Source organism: Acomys russatus, chromosome 10 (genome assembly GCF_903995435.1).
Source record: "Acomys russatus chromosome 10, mAcoRus1.1, whole genome shotgun sequence".
NCBI classification, from domain to species: domain Eukaryota; kingdom Metazoa; phylum Chordata; class Mammalia; order Rodentia; family Muridae; genus Acomys; species Acomys russatus.
This window is the reverse complement of record NC_067146.1, coordinates 4,552,825-4,571,420: the sequence shown is the minus strand read 5'-3', so window position 1 is coordinate 4,571,420 and position 18,596 is coordinate 4,552,825. Positions and strand designations below refer to the sequence as shown.

The 18,596-nt window shown below is 48.4% G+C and overlaps 1 protein-coding gene across 1 annotated transcript in view; it reads right to left on the bottom strand.

Moving 5' to 3' along the window:
• Positions 1-737: 737 nt before the first annotated feature.
• Atp6v0a4 (ATPase H+ transporting V0 subunit a4) overlaps positions 738-18,596 on the bottom strand; it is a 79,142-nt gene continuing 61,283 nt past the window's right edge. Inside the window, exons 15-21 of the mRNA XM_051151719.1 lie at positions 16,734-16,852; positions 12,882-13,098; positions 9,400-9,501; positions 8,315-8,431; positions 3,723-3,840; positions 2,542-2,713; positions 738-1,274 (exon numbers count right to left, since the gene is read on the bottom strand). Coding sequence (XP_051007676.1) covers positions 1,181-1,274; positions 2,542-2,713; positions 3,723-3,840; positions 8,315-8,431; positions 9,400-9,501; positions 12,882-13,098; positions 16,734-16,852 — 939 coding nt within the window. The 3' untranslated portion in view covers positions 738-1,180. The remainder of the gene's footprint in view (positions 1,275-2,541; positions 2,714-3,722; positions 3,841-8,314; positions 8,432-9,399; positions 9,502-12,881; positions 13,099-16,733; positions 16,853-18,596) is intronic.

Genomic DNA, 18,596 nt, shown 5'->3' with positions numbered 1-18,596 from the left:
CAGCTAGCCAGACATGCACAGTGGCATGGGAAGTTGTCCTCTAATCGCCATGTATCTGCACTCTTACATGCAAACACTCACAAACACATACATGCCCATCTAAAAGATAAGTTTGAATATGATCAGCTCTTTATGTAGAAAGGTCTTAGTCAATTGTGAAGCATTACAAAAATGTGGCTTATTCTTAGTCCAACTCCTGTAGTTGTGATAGATTCAGGGCATTCAGACAAAACAGTCTACGGGATGAATCTCCTCAGGCGCTTGGGGGTGTTCACCAGTCCAGGGGTCCTAAGGCTCTCAGACTCAAAGAGTAAGGAACCCAACTATGATGCAGTCTCCTCAGAACCCAGCCAAGCGCCTGCATCTCCTTCTCCAGTTACTCTCCAGCACAGTGTGCAGTGACAATAAACAGTGCCCCAAGAATGATGTCATGTGGTCACATTTCATTTCTCAGGACTTACTGATTGCAGAGAGCTAAGGCTGGGTCTCCCTCTCCACAGAGTAGGCATTAGTAGTGCTTCCTCGTGTGGGCTGACAATGTTTGAGAGAGTCCCTAAGCTTATAATGCTAAGCCCCAGACAAAGAGGAAGCAAACCTGATCCTTCCCCATGATTCGGTTGTGTAACTCCATTGTCCAGTGTTGGCTTCCAACAGCTGATACTAAATGTTATGGATTAAGTTTGAATAATGAAATCTTAAAGAACAGTGAGTAAAGCAGACGTTTATTTTCATGGTTACAGCACTTGAAATGTGGCATGAGATCCAGGTGTGGAGGCTCCCTCCCAGAGTCTCAGCATTCGGGAAGTAGAGGCAGTAGGAGCCAGAGGTAAAGGTCATCCTTGGCTACATGGCGATTTCCAGGACAGTCAGAGCTAACAATGAGACTTTGTCTCAAAAACAAATATAAAGTAAAATAAAAATAAACTATTGCAGGAAGATAGTGGCCTAGTGTCCCTTCCCCCTGACTCCTGTTTCCCAGTTAGTTTAGTCTTTGATCATAAAGTCCAAATGATTTGCCAAAGTAGCCCCCCCCCCAGTTATGTGGTTAAATCCTGTCAAATGCCATGCCTCACACACACAGTCTCACAGTTCTCGTGTCCAGGAGGGGCTGTGGCATGGGGCACTGGCCTGGGCTGACATCAGAGACAAGTGTGAACCTCTTCAGCTGGCACAGACCCACCTACTCCTCGGCTGCCCCTTCCAGGACATGCTTAAAGGAGAAGGGAGAGAACTTGGAGCCGGCCCCCTCATAGAACTTGTTCTGAAATTCCACCCTGTGGGGAGATGAGGAAGGCGAAAAAAAATGCAGATCGGAAATATCAGAGGCTAGCAGGTAGAGCAAGGCGCAGAGCACCATGGGAACCAGATGGCCTTTTAAGCCTCCCTCTTGCCACACCCCCTCCCTCCCACTTCTTTTCTTCCGGCTTCAGGGGCCACAGCAACACACCTCCCCCACATCATGAACTTCCTCAGCCTCCATCTGGGCAAAGGTGCCTCCCCTCCACGCGCTGATAATCACAGTAAAAGAGGCGACAGCTCTTCATGCAGTTGCACATGGCTTCCTGTCTCCACCCTGGCTCCCAGTTGTGGGGTCCGTGCTAGCAAAGAAGCTTTGTCTGTACACACACACACACACACACACACACACACACACACCCCTACCCTCGTCCACTCCTCCTCCATTCCCCTTCAGAAAAGAGCAGGCCTCCCAGGGATATCAACCAAATCCGTCATATGATGTCACAATAAGACTATTGGCCTGTATTTAAAAAAAAAAAATAACTTCATAACCAATTTCCCCCAGGTGGATCTCTGAATTCAAGGCCAGCCTGGTCTACAGAGCAACTTCCAGGGCAGCCAGAGCTACACAGAGAAACCCTGTCTCAAAAAAAAAAAAAAAAAGTTTCCTAGGCTGGAGAGATGCCTCCACATTTAAAAGCACTGGCTGCTCTTCCAGAGGACCTGGGTTTGATTCCCAGCACCCACATGACAGCTCACAAATGTGTATAACTCCAATTCCTGAGCATTTGATGCCCTCTTCTGGCATCCATGGGCACTCCATAGATAAGGTGTATAGACATGCATTCAGGCAAAACATTCATATACATAAAATGAAAAAAATGAAGTTTCCTTGCAGTAGCAGAGTATGCTGAGGATGGTTACGGGGGGGCTTTAGCAATGCAGCACCGTCAGCCTAGTGTCGCTAGCTGTTGCTAGGTTCATCCTTGGATGTCACAGGCTTCCTGTGGCACTCTCCTGTTTCCTCTGTAAAGTTCAGGGCCTTGTTTCTACTGCTGTGACCCCTGTCCTGCCAAGTGGGTTAACATTATTCACTTAGCGTGCTTAATTCACTTACTATGCTTACAGGGCAGCCAGCATATCCCCATACATGTGAACATAAGTCACACCATGCACTCTATATAAACAGATGACTAAACTAAGGTTCCAAAAACCTAACTAAATTGTGACCCTGGCCAGCCAGCCCTCCAACCTGCCCTTCCTCAACTCAACCCCGAGCTCCTAGGACACAAGCAGGCTTACCAGTGCAGCCGGAGGGCATGCAGAAAGGCCGAGAGGCCCTCCATGATGAGGAGGATTGCTACCGTGAGGATGGCGAAGAAGGCAAAAATGACGAAGACCCCAATGAGCCCTCCCCAGCCTCGAAGGCGAAGGCCGATGCTCATCACCATGGTCCAGAGCACTTCAGACAGCTCTGTGGGAGCAAATGGAATATCCTCAGCCATCAGGGGTCTCTGCTCAATGCACGTCACTCTCACCACCTCAGAGCCGAAGGTGCCTCTGAGGTCACGCAGGAGCTTGCCTGCCACAGCTTTGATGACAGTGGTGGGGCTTCCAACGAGAGACAAATACTCTATGGCACACTGCCTATCAGGGAAAGTAAGCCGACTGGAGCCATCAGCAGCAAACGGAATAACTCTGAAGAACATGAGATAGGGGCAAAAAACGCTAAGCCCAAAAAAAGTGTGGTCTCTCTGCAGCTCTTCCTGCGTTCACATGTTGAGATCTGAACTTTTGATGTCACAGTATTTGGAGACAGGGTCTTGGAGATGAGATGATTAGAAAAGGGGGGGGGGGGGTGGCTGAAGAGATGGCTCAGTGGTTAAGAGCACTGCCCGCTCTTCCAAAGGACCTGGGTTCAATTCCCAGCAACTACATGGCAGCTCACAACTATCTGTAACTCCAAGATCTGACACCCTCACACCAATGAACATAAATTTAAAATAAATAAATAAATAAATAAAAGGAATGGCGGCGGGGGGGGGGGCAGGGGAGGCCTAGGCCCTGGGATTGGGCTCTTCACTCCTCTACCTCAGCTCTCACTGCCCCACACCTCTGAGTGAAGAGGTTAAACAGTGCGCTTTCCCCTGAGCCCAACTGCACTGGCATTTTCCTCTCAGCTCATTTTCCGGCTGAAGCCCCGAGTTCGTAGCATTTTTGTCATGCCGGGGCCAAGCCCAGATTCTGCTCACATAAACTCAGAAGCGTGGGAAACTACAGTGAGTTGTTGCTTAAGGACCAGAAAGACACCAAGAGTAAAAAGCATTAAAACAGTTGCTTTCTGGCAAATATACTACAAATGACCCGGAGAAAGCACTCTTGCTAATGAGTACAGCAAGCCTGCTCCCTGGGTGGTATGACTGCCAGGCTCCCTAGCCCCCCCAACCCCCTGTCCCCCCCCAGGTCCTGTGATGTACACTCACCTGCATGAGCCAAGCTGAGGGCCCAGAGCCGAAGGTACGAGGCTGTGTTGGAGATGCAGCCCAGGCAGTACTCAATGGTGTGGATGGCTTGGTGCACAAAGATGTCTCCAAAGTTGAACTGTGACAGAACATTTTCGGTTTTATTTCAATAAGTTCTTCCTCTCTTCCTTTTATAGTGAGGACGTTAAAATCTAATATTTTTTATTACGGTAATAATTGCATACTTATGGGATACGATATATTTCAGTGCGTGTAGTAAATACTCATCATATCAGGGTTATTGGTGGGGGTGCTTTGAGCTTCCAGTGAGTTACAGACTGTATCATAGATTACCATCAGCCACAGTTGTCTTGGGACAGGATGGAAAGGGGAGATATGGGGTACGGGAAGGGAAAGGAGCCCCTCACCCAGAAAGAGTCTAGAATTGTAACAATATTTGCTTAATTCCTTTTTTGTTCCTTCTCAGCTGCAAAAACCTACAATTTCCTAGAAATCTCACTAGAAAATCCATCCACAGCACGAGGGCATGCCCCAAGCCCCTTGCACAACCCTAGTGGCTTATTAGTTATAGAGTCCTCGGTGTGCTTCAAGAGCCACTCTGCCACCTCACCAGAAAGAGAGCGAAGGAGAAAAAGGTGCTGAGAGCCCTTTGAGATCTGACCTGGGAGCCACCAAAACGGTATGCGTGGCCAATGCGAAAACTGCTGTTAAGTGTGAGTCTCCCATGAAGAGCCCACACATACCCACACTGGGGGCATCTTAGTCTTTCCCTAAGTGCCAGTCAGCTTCTCTTAGGCCCTCTGCTTAAAATCCGTGTCCTTCAAGAAGCCCGAGAGTGAACTCGAGCGCGGTTCATCTCCCCTGAGCCCTTTCTTTACGTTTCAATGAACGCCAACTACACTTCACACCGGCTCATTCTGAGATTCTTTTTTTTTTTTTTTGTCTTTTGAAACAGGGTTTCTCTGTGTACCCTTGGCTGTCCTGGACTCACGTTGTAGACCAGGTTGGCCTCGAACTCACAGCGATCCGCCTGCCTCTGCCTCCCGAGTGCTGGGATTAAAGGCGTGCACCACCACGCCCGGCTTCATTCTGAGATTCTTTTCTGTGTGTCACAGTCAAGGACGGGTCTCCCCAGGCTGCTCTGCGCAACGAAACCACCTCTCATCCCTGTCCTTGCTGCCACTGTGCCTGGAGAGCGCTAGATCTTAGCCTTACTTCCTGTGATGTGGTACCCATTATCCGTCCTTCCTCTACGCATGCTTCCAGGAAAAGGATCCTACGTGATACACAGATGATTGAGAGATGGGCTTTAAGAAGCTTCTGGCCTAACGTGGGGAGGTACACGTTAATTTATTGAGGAAACAGCAGGGTACACGGTACAGTTTCCCAGCAACAGGTTACTCAAAGGAGCTGTAAGGGCTGGGCTGAGAAAGGGGGTGAATTTATGCTGTGGCATGAAGTATGGGTAGAGATGGGGGGAAGAAATGTGTCCCCAAAAACTGACCCTGAAAGGAAAATCCAGGTGGTTTTCACTATTGTTGAGTGCAACGTCAGAAGGAAAATAAGTGTCTCAGAGATCTGGGCTTGTTTAAGAACAGGAGACAGAGCTTGGGTGGTGATGTTTCTGGAAAGCTTTAGATGGGGGAGAGGCGCAAGAGCAGCCAGACGTCAACTACGAGCCAGAAGGAATGTCTGAGTAAGAAGATGTAGAAAGAAGGGAAACATGGCGGAAGATTAATCTGGAGGCACATTGGATCAGATAGCCCTCCACTGGGATCAGTCCAGCAAACAGGAAGGAGAAGTGGCTGGGAGACACCAAATCAGTCACTAGTCCCTACTTGGGAGCAACAGTGTGACCGGCCCTTGGGCAGCTCATGGCCTAGTGGAGAGAATACTCAAAAAGGCAGTTTGCCACACCACGGCATGGGGACTGTCCTGGCTGATACACACAGAGAGATTATGGGGCAGGTCTTCTACCCCGTTGGGGTCAGGGTCACACAGGACTTTGAGGTACTTGAGCCTAAGTGGCTGCCAAGAACGGCACTGACGACAATGAAGAATTGGAGGAGAGGGCAGCTGATTTAAAGGTGCTGTGCTTGGGGTGACAGAGAGCTACAGAAGAAGGAGGAGGGGAAGGGAGGGGAGGGGAGGGGGAGGAGGGGAATGCAGCAGGGAGTTCTAGACACGGGACTAGGGCTTAAAAGAAAAGACCAAACTGGAAGTGGATCCTAGGAACTTGCAGATCTACAAGAGAGATCACTGAAGCAGAAATAGAGGTCAGTGGATCTGTGATGGGGAGGTCACACAAAGAGGAGCTTCAGGCTTTGGTTTCCCATTCTCTTCATTCAATTATGGGGCGGGGGGGGGGGCGCAGTAGAAACAAACAAGCGAAGAGGCTGGAGAAGTCACAGCTGCAGTCAAGGATGCCTGGATAGAGGGACATCTGAGAAGGGGTGGGGCTTGTGGTTAAGCACATTGGGGGTATGGAGAAAAGACAAAACTAATGCTTCTCAGCCCAGGGAGGGGCTGGCCATGAGGAAAAGCAGCCGGCTGGGTAGGCACAGGCAGTAGGCAGAACCAGGGAGTATGAAGAGTGAGTCTCAGCCCAGTCTGGCTTTTTCCTGGACCCCAGGAAGTAACATCTGGTTCTCAGCCTTCCCCTGGGGAGCGTGTGTGTTGCTCACAGTGGGTCCCTGAGGACCTGCATGGAGGCTGGCCACACCAAAAAGTCCACCTATGTGGTCAGGGGGCTGGGATGGCTCTCGGGGGCCAGAAGGGACCTGGAGGTTATACTATACCAAGCATGTTGCATACACAATGCATTCTCAGGAAAACCTGGGACTCCGGGCTTCCTGGGCTAGCAGTATCCAATGTGTACTTCATCCCACAATCAGTATTAGGAGAGAAATGTGACCTCTGGGGTACAAAAACTGCCTACTTGGAACCCTTCCATCCATAATTGTGCTCTATGGGCTTCTGCCATTGGCAGGCTCTGACTTGCACCCTCTTGCTATTAAAAAAATAATAATAATCATTATTGAATAGCATGTTCCCGACTTCTGTGAACTGTCCTACAGATGACTAAATCTGGACGGATGCGAATGGCTCAGCCAGCTTGTGACTGGGTGGTCTGGAGCAACAGCAGCTCTGGAGACTCCCAGTCATGCAGCTGGTCTGTTGAGTAGATGTGGTAGCATTGAGGGGGTGGGGGTTGGGGGGACTGTGCCCTTGACCTTGAATTTAGCTAAATCCTAATGATGAGGTGAGAACCACAGTGGAGGGAAGCAGGGCCAAGAATGTTTGCCTGGGGAGGGGGACACATGCATAGTGAGACCCAGGGCTGAAAGGTCTATGAATGGAGACGGAAGTTGTTCAAACAAGGGCAGCCAGCTCATGCGGGAGGTGAGAGTGGAACCTACTACAAATGGATGGAGGGGAGGACAGAGGAGGGGAGCCATCCTGGGCAAGCTGGGACGTGCATCCCACACTGTACGGCATGGCTTCTAAAACACGCCAGCAACTCTGACACAGAGGGCAGTATCGAGAGCCACTGCCATGGGTTATAATCTCTGTACCTGGAATCCTGTAGGGAAGTGTCCCATGATGCAGATTCTCCATTAATTCCATCTGGCCATCCACTCGTTCAAAATGAAAATCCTTTTTTAGTAATTAGCCCCACACGTGGAGCCACTTGTAGCATCTCTGACCCCCTGGGAACCCCAGTCCCCTCTCCAAAGTTAGAATAGTGGTCAAGTCTCTGAACAGGAGTGTGGCTGACCTCAGTGGTCATTTAAAAATGGGCGTGGTGGCGTATGCCTTTAATCCCAGCACTTGGGAGGCAGAGGCAGTTGGATCGCTGTGAGCTCGAGGCCAGCCTGGTCTGCAAAGTGAATTCAGGACAGCCAAGGCTACACAGAGAAACCCTGTCTCAGAAAAGCACACAAACAAACAAAAAATGGGCAGCTAAGGTGTCTTCTGGGGCAATGTCCCTAAGGGGTGGGGCAGGGAAGGGTGAGAGAACGCACATGGGAACAGAGAAAGCCACAGATGAGGAAACCAGGTCCAGACAGGGGCGGGCAGGGCCAGGGACGAAGACACTGGAGAGCCAGATACACTGTGTTGGAGAAAATGGGTGGCACTCAGCAATCCATTTCCTATTTTAATACCTCAAGCTAGACTAAGGCAGCGGCACCATGGATGGTACCAGTGTTAGGCTCACTGAAAGCTGGGGATAAGACTCCTCACTCAAGGGACTCTCTGGGCTGCTGAGCTGGTAGATTGGATTGGTATGTACAGGCTGTTAAGGATAACAGCAGTAACTGACCAAAATAATCAAACATTTTCAAATTTGCTGTCAACTACCCATTCTGATCCACTCAGACATCCCCTTCCCTGGGGAGGAGTCTGCTGACTCAGGAGCCACAAGGCTGAGAACCAGCAGAGGCCTCCAGCCCCTCCAGTCCCTCCAGCCCATGCCTGAAGTCATTCTGGCAGGACGATGTCCACACCCTCGTGACTGTAAAGATTATATCCCAATTCTAGACTCTATCCAAACTGAGAGGGTCGGCTTTTGGTGCTCTGGTCTCAGTTACCTCTTCCTCGTGGTCACCCTTAGTCCCGTGGGCACCCGCCGTCTTCTTAACAGTGGCGCTCGAGTGGCCACCCTCCGTGTCATCCATGGTGTCCTCGTGGATTGTGAAAGAGTGCAGCTGTCAGCAAGCAAGGAGAAGACGGCACTCAGCTTGGCCTCCGCATTATTAAAGGACTAACAACACAAAGGCCCTCGTTCAATGTTAGCTACGTATCTCTCTCTCTCTCTATCATGTTGTGATTATTTGACTTTTTTGCTATGTCATTCGCCTTCTCCAGACCCCACATACATGATAGTTGAGGCTAATGTCCACCTTATGTCTTCGAAAAGTAGAATTTAATGCCTACAGCCATTTAAAGCATTTGCAATCTCAACACAGTCCACTGCATCTTCTCTAACAGAAGAAAGTAGGGAGTTGTCCCTCAGCTGGACTGAGGCATTAATCTCCCTAAATCCTATTTGCACTGTGCTCCTTAGGTACATCCAAGGCTCAAGGAAGGTTATACAGAAGAAAGAAATTTATTGAAACCAATATTTGACAATAGGAGAAAGTTATTCATAAATTAAAACTGGTTTCCTTGAATGTGCCTACCAGGGGGGTGGGGGGGGGGCGGTTCCCTAACACAGACTATAGCAGCATGGAATGAAATCACAGCCTTAGAAAATCTGTGAAGAGTAACTTTTAGTACTCATTTATAAAAAGTAGAATTAACTGGGGGCAATGGCAGTGTGTGCCTGTAATCCTAGTACTAGGGAGGCAGAGGCAGGAGAATTGCTTCAGGTTGAGGCTAGCCTGTGCTACATAGTAAATATAAGACAAGCCAAAGCTATATAGGGAGACTCTGTCTCTAAAACAAAACAAAACAAAACAAAAAGTGTAAAATTCTTCTATGCCTAGGCAATAAAACAAACCTTCAATGACAACTGGATAGGACACACACACCCTGAGCAGAGCTGAAGATCTCAAACTTACTGTGTTTTGGAAATAGGGGCTCACAGGGCTGGAAGTAAAGGGGCACCCATGGGACTCTACTAAAGGAACGTGTGCTGTGGCCCCCAGTGGGCCAACTGAAAGCCATTACTTACCTGAGACTTCTGGTGCTTGGCTCTGAGAATAAATGGCTTAATCAGAAGCATCCATGGCACAGAGACCAACGCTATAATGACAAAGAAAGTTTGGACTTCTTGCTGCAAGATCAAAACGGTGACCAGTCACTAAGATGACCACAGAGTACCCTTCCCATGCACAATGGGGTTTCCTATGCTCAAGGGGCCAAGGGGGGCACTTCAGCAGCCCGCTGAGCCCCCTTAAGCATTCCAACTGCTCCCCTTCATGTCTGCTACATTCCTAGTGTAGACAGAAATGGCTATCCTGGGGTGCTCTGTGCCCAAGAAGGACAGGCATCATTTCTGTGTTGCCTACTTTCTATGCAGCCCTTGGAATACCCTCACACCATATGGAGCCAGCCAGTCTTTAAAACAAGTCCTGGAGGGACACACTATGAAAACAGCTCTATGGTTTGCTCGCCCTTTAACTCTGCTCCCTGGCTCCAGAAGAAAATTGGCAGGTCACGTGACTCCAACCATATCTCAGCTGAAACCAAGCCTCCAGTCATTTTATGTTCAACCAGTAATTACATATTTCCAGTGTGAGGTAATGATTTGAGCACTCTCTCTCTCTCTCTCTCTCTCTCTCTCTCTCTCTCTCTCTCTCTCTCTCTCTCATCCTCCCTCCCTCTCGACACCCTCTACCTGGCTTTTAGCCTCATGTCCCCTCATGGGTTGGGATATCCACTATGTACTCAGAACCCAATTTCTCATGGGTCTCCCTTTGGCAATTGCTGAGACCCAAGAGGAATACCTAGCTTCCTGTTTCCTTTCAGGGTGTCCCTCTCCCCCACACCCCAGCCCTCCACCCCTTTTTTATATACATTCCTCCTCCACAGTTCCCAGTTCTGAGGAGCGATCTGATCAGGTGCTACCATGGAAAGGCAGGAAGGTGTCCTGACTGGAGTAGGGCGAAGGAAATGCTGAGTGGAGCCTTTAGTGACTGCCATTTCTTCCAGGCACCTGACCCCAGACTGAAGTTTTGGAAATCCCAAATCGTGTCAACATAATTAATCTTCACAGATGGCCTTGGGGAAAGCAACCAGTTCCATGTAATGTTTTTGAAGACAAGAAGTTGGAAAACTACTAGTTGCAACGCCTGGTACCTTTTCCAAACTAAGTGAAGCCCTGGCCTCGCCACAGGCAGTTAATGCTGGAAACACTTGGTTACTCTAAACCCAGTGCCTACAAGAAAGGGTTTGTTACTTGGTTTCTCTAAGGCCAGTGTCTACAAGACAGGGTTTGTTTGGGAAATCCAAATAAACATTCATTCCAATGCCAGCATGGGATAAAGGAAGCTTCAAAACACACTCCCTTTGTGCCAGTGTTCTGGGGCCAGCCCAAGGCTGCCATATGTGTTTAACAGGTCAGATACAAAAGCGCCCTCTGAGCTATGTTTCTTCACTGATTATTATCTAAAACCATCTCTTACAAAAGCCTCGTCAGCAGGCAGCTTTTCTTCTTGCTTGATGCCTCTGGAGGGACGGGAACACAGCTAAGAGCCTGGGGAAAGGTTCAAAGGCATCTAGGACACTAGTGTTTGCAGGCCAGAGGATGCATCCATGGAAGAGCCACTTGTAGGATCCTAGCCACAGAACTTGGTCCAGAGGAGACAGGATAGAAAAGTCGTAGAACCTTCCTGCCTTCCAGCTATATTGTTTGGGTTCATCTCTGGGTGAGGACAGGCTATAAGGATGACTCATTGACTTCTTTTGTTGTTGCTGCTGTTCTTGCTTGTTTGTTCTGTTTTTTTCAAGACAGGGTTTCCCTGTGTAGCCTTGGCTGTCCCAGACTCACTTTGTAGACGAGGCTGGCCTCAAACTCACAGAGATCCACCTGCCTCTGCCTCTGCTCAATTAAAGGAGTACATCACCACACCCAGCTTCACTGAGCTCTTTTTACATCCAGTCCCAAGGAAACATTTTCTATTGTTTCGGGATAAAATACACCCTATGGGGAGAAGGAACGTGCTGGAGTGAGAGCAGTGAGGGTGGAGGACAATTGAGAACAAAGTATAGTGACATGTATGTGTGACAGCACTATAATGAAACCCATGACTTTATATGTTCACCCAAACACTATGATACCTCACAAATACATCTAAACTGCTGAAAAAAGTAGGAGATACTCAACCATCCGCACCTGCATATCCAACCAATAAAAAACATTTTAAAAACAAAACAAAACAAAATCTCTCTGTACTGAACACATACAAGACCTTTGCCTAGCCATTATTTCCCTAGAAAATGGTGTCATAGAAATTTACATAGCATTTACATTGTCCCAATGCCAAGGTGATGCAGAGAGTAGCTAAAGAACGCAGGGCAAGAGCTGGACATGGTGGCCTTTACTCCCAGCACTCAGGAGGCAGAAGGTGGAGATCTCTGAGTTTGAGGCCAGCCTAGCCGACAAAGTGAGCTCTAGGACAGCCAGGGCTATTACACAGAGAAACCCTGCCTCGGGGGATGGAGGGTGAGAACAATTTGGGGGGGGGTGTTACATGGGCTCTAGCCAAATATTGTACCACTTTATACAGGAAATTTGAGCATCTGTAGATCTGAGAATTTACAGGGGTTTTCTGTCTCAGAAGGATTCCCTTTAGATCCCCAGGGGCAACTGTTAAGCTGATAAAAAGACTGAAGGAAATAAAAGATCAGAGTGGGAATAAAGTCCAACTGTTGGAGCATACATCCATGGAATAACAGAAAACAGGGTGAGGTCTGGCTGACTCTGGGGACCCTGGGGTAGCATGAACCTGACCCTCAGTTTTCCAGAAACCCACCATCCGTGGAAGCAGAGGAGCTTCTGTTCTTGGTTTTATTTTTATTTTCTTTCCTGTGAACCTGAGCTAGAGTTTGCTTTTTTAACAAATGATTTATTTGTTTTGTTTGCTTGTTTGTTTATATTTAGACAGGAGTTTCACTGTGTAGCCCTGGCAGTTCTGGAACTCTCTCTATAGAACTAGGCCTCAAACTCAGAGATCCATCTATCTGCCTCTGCCTCCCAAGAGAGATTTTAAAAAATCTTTTCTTTTTTTCACGCATGTGGAGATCAGAGGACAACTCGCAGGAGTCTGTTCACTTCTTCCACCAGCCCACTTACTAGCTGCGGAACTATCTTGCCAGGCCAAGATTTTTAAATCTTTAAGGTTTAAAATTTAATGGGACATTGTACAATTCAAGCCAACCCACCAGAAGGACTGTGTTGGGTGTTTTGTTTTGTTTTGTTTTTCTTCCTCTTTTCCTAGCCAGTTTCTAACTCCTCAGCAATAATGTCCCTTGTGCAGTGCCCCAGCAGGAAAGAATGGGAGCCACAAAGCTGCACCTGTCCCCTTGTTTTAATGACAACACAATGCTCTTCCCAGAGTGCTAAGATGGCTCAATGCTGCAAAGGACTACTGAGACCAGGAGAGGCATCTTACAGAACTGAGTGGGTCTGAGGAGGTTTTCAAACAGACCTACCTGATGGCTGTAGAGGGGTACATTGGAGGACTCATCGTAGTCGAAGAGAAACATGCCGATGAAGTGGATGAGGATGCTGGGAGCCTTCTGGGATGTGTGGGCATCGTATCGACACCACTTGAAAATGATCATGAAAACCAGGTATCCAAACAGACTCAGCATAAAAATCATCTCGGGGATGAACTGCAGGATGATGTTGAGGGGTCTTCGGAAGTAACTAGGGACGGAAGACACATATAAGACACAACATTCACAGAACGTTAATGCTTAAGCTTAAGCACTCTCCCCAGGGCGCATGAGCTCATTTCCTTCTTGAGCACCTGCTGGCAAGCAGTTGTGCTCCCCTGGGAAACACAAGAACATATGGATAGGAAAGAGAGGAGAAAAGTAAGACTGGGGGAGAGAGAACCTAGGTCTCAAAAGTACCACCCAGTGATCTGGCCACAGCTTCTCACTCCCAAGTCACTTTTGAAAGTGAAATGAAGCAGAAACAAGGCATTTGGAAGTTTTTCTCCCACACATGTGCTAAGACAGGGGCTCCTAGTCTACAGCCTGTGGGCTAGATAGAGCCTGGAAACGAAGACTGGCTCTAATAGCCGGCAGTTACATCAGGTGGCTTAACCCCCACACGTGTAACACTTGCACACGTGCACACAGGTAACTCAGTGGTTCTCACTTTTCCATGATTGGGTTGAAGAAGAACTCTAAAAGTCGAGTCTGGAAGCACAAGCCTGTAATCGCAGACACCCCAAAGGCTGAGGTAGAAGGATCGCATGTCCTAGCATTGCCTGGGCTACACGGTGAGTCACACAGCAGCTGACATAACTTAATGAGACCCTGTCTCAAAACTTAAAAGTGAAAAAGGAAAACCACTTGGCTTATGTCTATAATCCCAGAACTTGGGAAGTGGAAGCAGAGGAGCAGGAAGACAAGGCCAGCCTTAGATGTATATACCAAGTTCAAAGCCAGCCTTAGACATACATACCAAGTTCAAAGTCAGCCTTAGATGTATATACCAAGTTCAAGGCCAGCCTTAGATATATATACGAAGTTCAAGGTCAGCCTGCACTACATGAGCCCCTACTTTAAAAAAAAAAAAAAAAAAAAAAAAGAGGGTTACAGCTGTAACTCAGTAGCAGAACACTTGCCTAGTGTAGTGGTTTGAATGAGACTGGCTCCCATAGGTTCATAATTTGGTAGACTGAGAATTAAAAGGATTAGGAAGTGTGGCCTTGTTGGAGGAAGCATGTCATTAGGTGGCTTTGAGATTTCAAAAGCCCACACCAGACCCCTGTCTCTGTCCATCTGTCTGTCTGTCTGTCTGTCTGTCTGTCTCTCTGTCTCTCTCTCTCTCCTCTCTTCTTCTTCCTCTTCCTCTTCTTCTTTTCTCTCTCTCTCTCTCTCTCTCTCTCTCTCTCTCTCTCTCTCTCTCTCTCTCTCTCTCTTTCTCTCTCATCAGGATATAGAGCTCTCAGCTGGTACTCCAGCAGCACACCTGCCTGCCTGCTGCCATGCTCTCCCCATGTGATGACAATACCCTCTCAAGCCATAAGCCAGCCTCAAATTAAATGCTTTCTTTCATAAGCGTCACTATGGTCATGGTGCCTCTTCACAGCAATAGAACAGTGCCCAAGACACCTCACCTGTGTGAGGCCCTATGTTCAATTCCTAATACCTCAAGAGAAGAAAAGCATATTTTATGATCCTGAAATTCTATAAACTCTCTCCAGGCACAATGCTGAGATGGGGTAGTAGAAGGTTCAGAGCCTTCTGCTGTAAGACAGAGCCCTAGCTGTAAGACAGACTAAGAGGGGCACTCTAGAGACAGACCATCAGAAAAGGCCCTGATGAATACAGAGGCCAATGCCAGCTAGAAAGCCCTTCCCCCACAGATCTTTAGATTCTCACCCACAGTGCTTCCCTCGGGGCAGAGCATCCTTGACTTTCCAAGTAGAACCACTTCTATGGCCTCTCAGTTAAGGCCATCTTGCAACTGGTTCTTGCCAACAAAAGGGGACCAGAAATGGCACCTGTCATTTTGCGTGGAAGCTTCCAAACTCACTGAGTAACTCTCTGCCTTTTCTCTGCCATGGCACCTGCAGGGCTCCATGGAGTAGCCACCCATCCTCCAAGTCCCCTGGGTGGAAGGATGACAGATGTGGGACCCGTGTGAGCCCTGCTGTGATTCATAATCTTAAGCCATTGAGGTTAGTTGTTCGTTTCCCTGCAACCTAACCCATTCTGGTCATGTGTTCCCATTCTCTTCCTCTCTCTGTCCTTCTGTCTCTTTTTTCAGACAGGATCTCCCATAGCCCAGGCTGGCCTTGAACTTGCTATGGAGCTAAACGTTGAATTTCTGATTTTCCTGCCTCCACCTAGGCACTGGGATTACAGGCGCACACCACCATCATACTCATTTTGTGCAGTGTTGGAGACTGGGCCCAGGGCTTTGTGCATGCCAGGCACACACTCTGCCAACTGTGCGACATCCCCAGCCCCCATTCTGTTTTGTTTACCGTGATACCAATCTCAGCGGTGTCAAGCATTGAGCCTACGCTCACATCCTGTAGAAGCTAAAGTGGAGACTTCAACTGACTGATTGTGAGCTCTCCATCACTTCTGTGCGCCCCACGTCTTCTTACTCCTAAGTAGCAAGTGGGATTTCTGTGGCACCTGCAATCAGCTACCATGGTCAAAAGGCACATTTGAGTGAGCATGTATGTGTCCAAACATACTTTTAGCATCAATAAGTTTAAAAAGCTTTCAAGTGACGGATGTTGATGGAAGGAAAGGAGCAGAGCGCCAACATGAATGGGCAGGAGAAAAAGAAGCTGCTGCCAGCTGGGTGGTCCAGGGTTGGGAGTACCTTGGCCAGAATCCATACAAGTCCTCCTGGGGAATTAGCTGGGCACTACACCAACCTTTCCTTTCAAATGGGGGAAACATAAAGTGCTGTGAGCTCCCCAGCCCCTGATGAACCCTCAGACAGTTCCCAGGTGAAAAACACACATTTACTTCAACAGACTCTGCACAACAGAAACAGAGGTGCTCCTGCTTCTGGCCAACCAGCCTGTCTCAGCTCTAGTGAAGACTCACAGGACAGCTGCCTGCCCTGTGAAGGCTCAGAGGTGACACTGCCTCAGCGTCTCATCCGTGCCTTAGATGAGCATTCAGAGGTGCAACAAGAAATTCACATGTAGGGTAGAAGACGGCTCATGAATCAAGAATCCTTGTGTTTTTGTAGAGTGCCCAAGTTTGGTTTCTAGAACCCATGTTAGACAGCACATGATCACCAGGAACTCCAGCTTCTGGGGACCCAGGAGCCTGCCCTCAGATGCCCAGACACACACACAAACACACATATACCCACACATGCACGTACATACACTGACACACACGTATACACTGACACACACGTACACACACAAACACCCATACACCCACACGTACACATACACATACGCGCACACATGTACACACACCCACACACATACATGCTCACGCCCACACTCACACACACATGTATGTACACAAACACATGTACACACACTCATATGCCCACACTCACACACATATGCACACAAACACAAGTACACCCACATGTATACATACATATATACATACTTGCACACATGTACACATACTCACACACCCACACTTACACATGTGTACACACACAAACACGTACACACACATGCCCACACTCATACACACAAACACACATACACCCACACATGCACATACACACTCACACACATACACACTCACATACACAACACATATACACATGTATATATACACACACATACATGTACACATAACCTAAAATGTTTTTTTAAGGAGGAAACTCACATATGATTGAAGAGGCTGAGAATAACACCAAAAAGCATTTGAGTAATCCCCAGGATGACGGACATCTTCATCTTATAGGAGTTTAAAAACGTGAGTTTGTTTGAAGCCAGGTTCCAAATCTGGATTAAAAAAAAAAAAAAAAAAGACAAAAAAGACATGAGGCAGAATTGGGGAGGTCTTTTGGAGTTGAGGCTACAGCACAGTCCCCCCAAGAAAGCTGCTCTGGCTATGACATGACTTTGGGCTCAGAGAAGGGAAAAGGACCAGCATGTTATAACTGCAGCTGTGATGACAGTGTTAGAAGGAGGACTGGTCAGAGGAGACCCAGAGATAAGGACCGCTAAGGTGGCCCAGTGAGAGTGCAGGCTTGGCGCCCAGCCTGGCTGCCTCTGCTGGTTAGTTCCTGTCATCAACTTGGCAAACTAGAGTCACCCATTCCCTCTATCAGAGATTGGCCTGTAGGCCATTTTCTTGATTGGTGGTTGGTGAGGGAGGCACGGTGCACTGTGGGTGGTGCCATCCCTGGGCAGGTGGGCTTGGGTTGCATAGGGAAGCAACTAAGCAAGTTCCGAGGAGCAAGCCAGTAAGAAATTCCCCCCTCCATAGCCTCCGCTTCACTTCCTGCCCCAGCTTCCGCTCAGTAGTGGACAGTGACCTGGGAAGCTAAATAAACAATTTCCTCTCCATGTTGTTTGTGGTTATGGTGTTTATCACAGCAACAGGAAACAAACTAAAACATTACCTGAATTCTTTTTTTTTTTAATTTGTTCACTTTATATCCCAACTGTAGCCACCTCCCTCATCACCTCCCAGGCCCATCCTCCCTCTCTCATCCCCCCTCCCCCCACTCCTAGTCCTCAGAAAGAGGCAGCCCTCCAACCCTAAAACAAGAGCAGAGTAGCAGCCAGGGGCTAGCCGGAGTCTCCCTGTAGCTAATGGCCCCAGCACTAATGCCACAGAAAGCTCACTAACCCGGTGGTCGGCGTGCCACTCCCCTGCTCCTACCCTTGAGCTCACAGGAAACCAAGCACATCCCGCATGCCTGTGAGATGTGTCATCCAAAAGGCAACAAATCCACACAAACCCCTCACTTCATCAAAACTTTCTACTCCACACTGCTTTCTTTCCCGGAGGCTGCGTTCGTTACTCCTCTGTTGCTGTGATGTAACACCGTGACCAAGGCAACTCATCCAAGAGTTTGTTTCGACTTGTGGTTCCCATGGGATCAGAGTCCATCATGACAGAGAAGCATGGTGGCATGAAGATAGGAGCAGGAAGCTAAGAACTCATGTCCTTAACCGCAAGCATGAAGCAGAAAGACGGTTTTCATCTCAAAGCGCCCCCTGTCCCCCCTACCCCCACCCACCGCCCCCATGATGTACTTCCTCCAGCAAGGCTGCATCACCTTCGCTTCCCCAAACAGCGCCCCACCACCTAGGGACCAACTGTTCAAATGCCTGAGACTATGGGGCACTCTCACTCACACCACCACATGGGCCAACATCCAGTTAGGCACAGCTTTACCACATAGTCATCTTGCCCATCCCCCACTGTGTGTGCACATACTCACATACACAGGAACACACACAAACATGCTGTCGGAAGCTGCACGGGGCTGGGAGTTGCTCTTAGAAATATTCTTCCCACCAGTCAGCAAGAGACCAGTAGGACGAGAAAAGTGGGGACTGCAGTGACTATAGGCACTGCCTCTACTCTTGGCACAGCTACCCTGGCATCTAAGCTATCTGGGACTTGCCCTCTGACCCTGCCTTTCTTTGGCCATCATAGTGATGACCCGTTTCTACAGCACCAGTCAGCGTGGTGAGGGTAGGGTCTTTAGCAGACTATAGACCTAGCCAATCA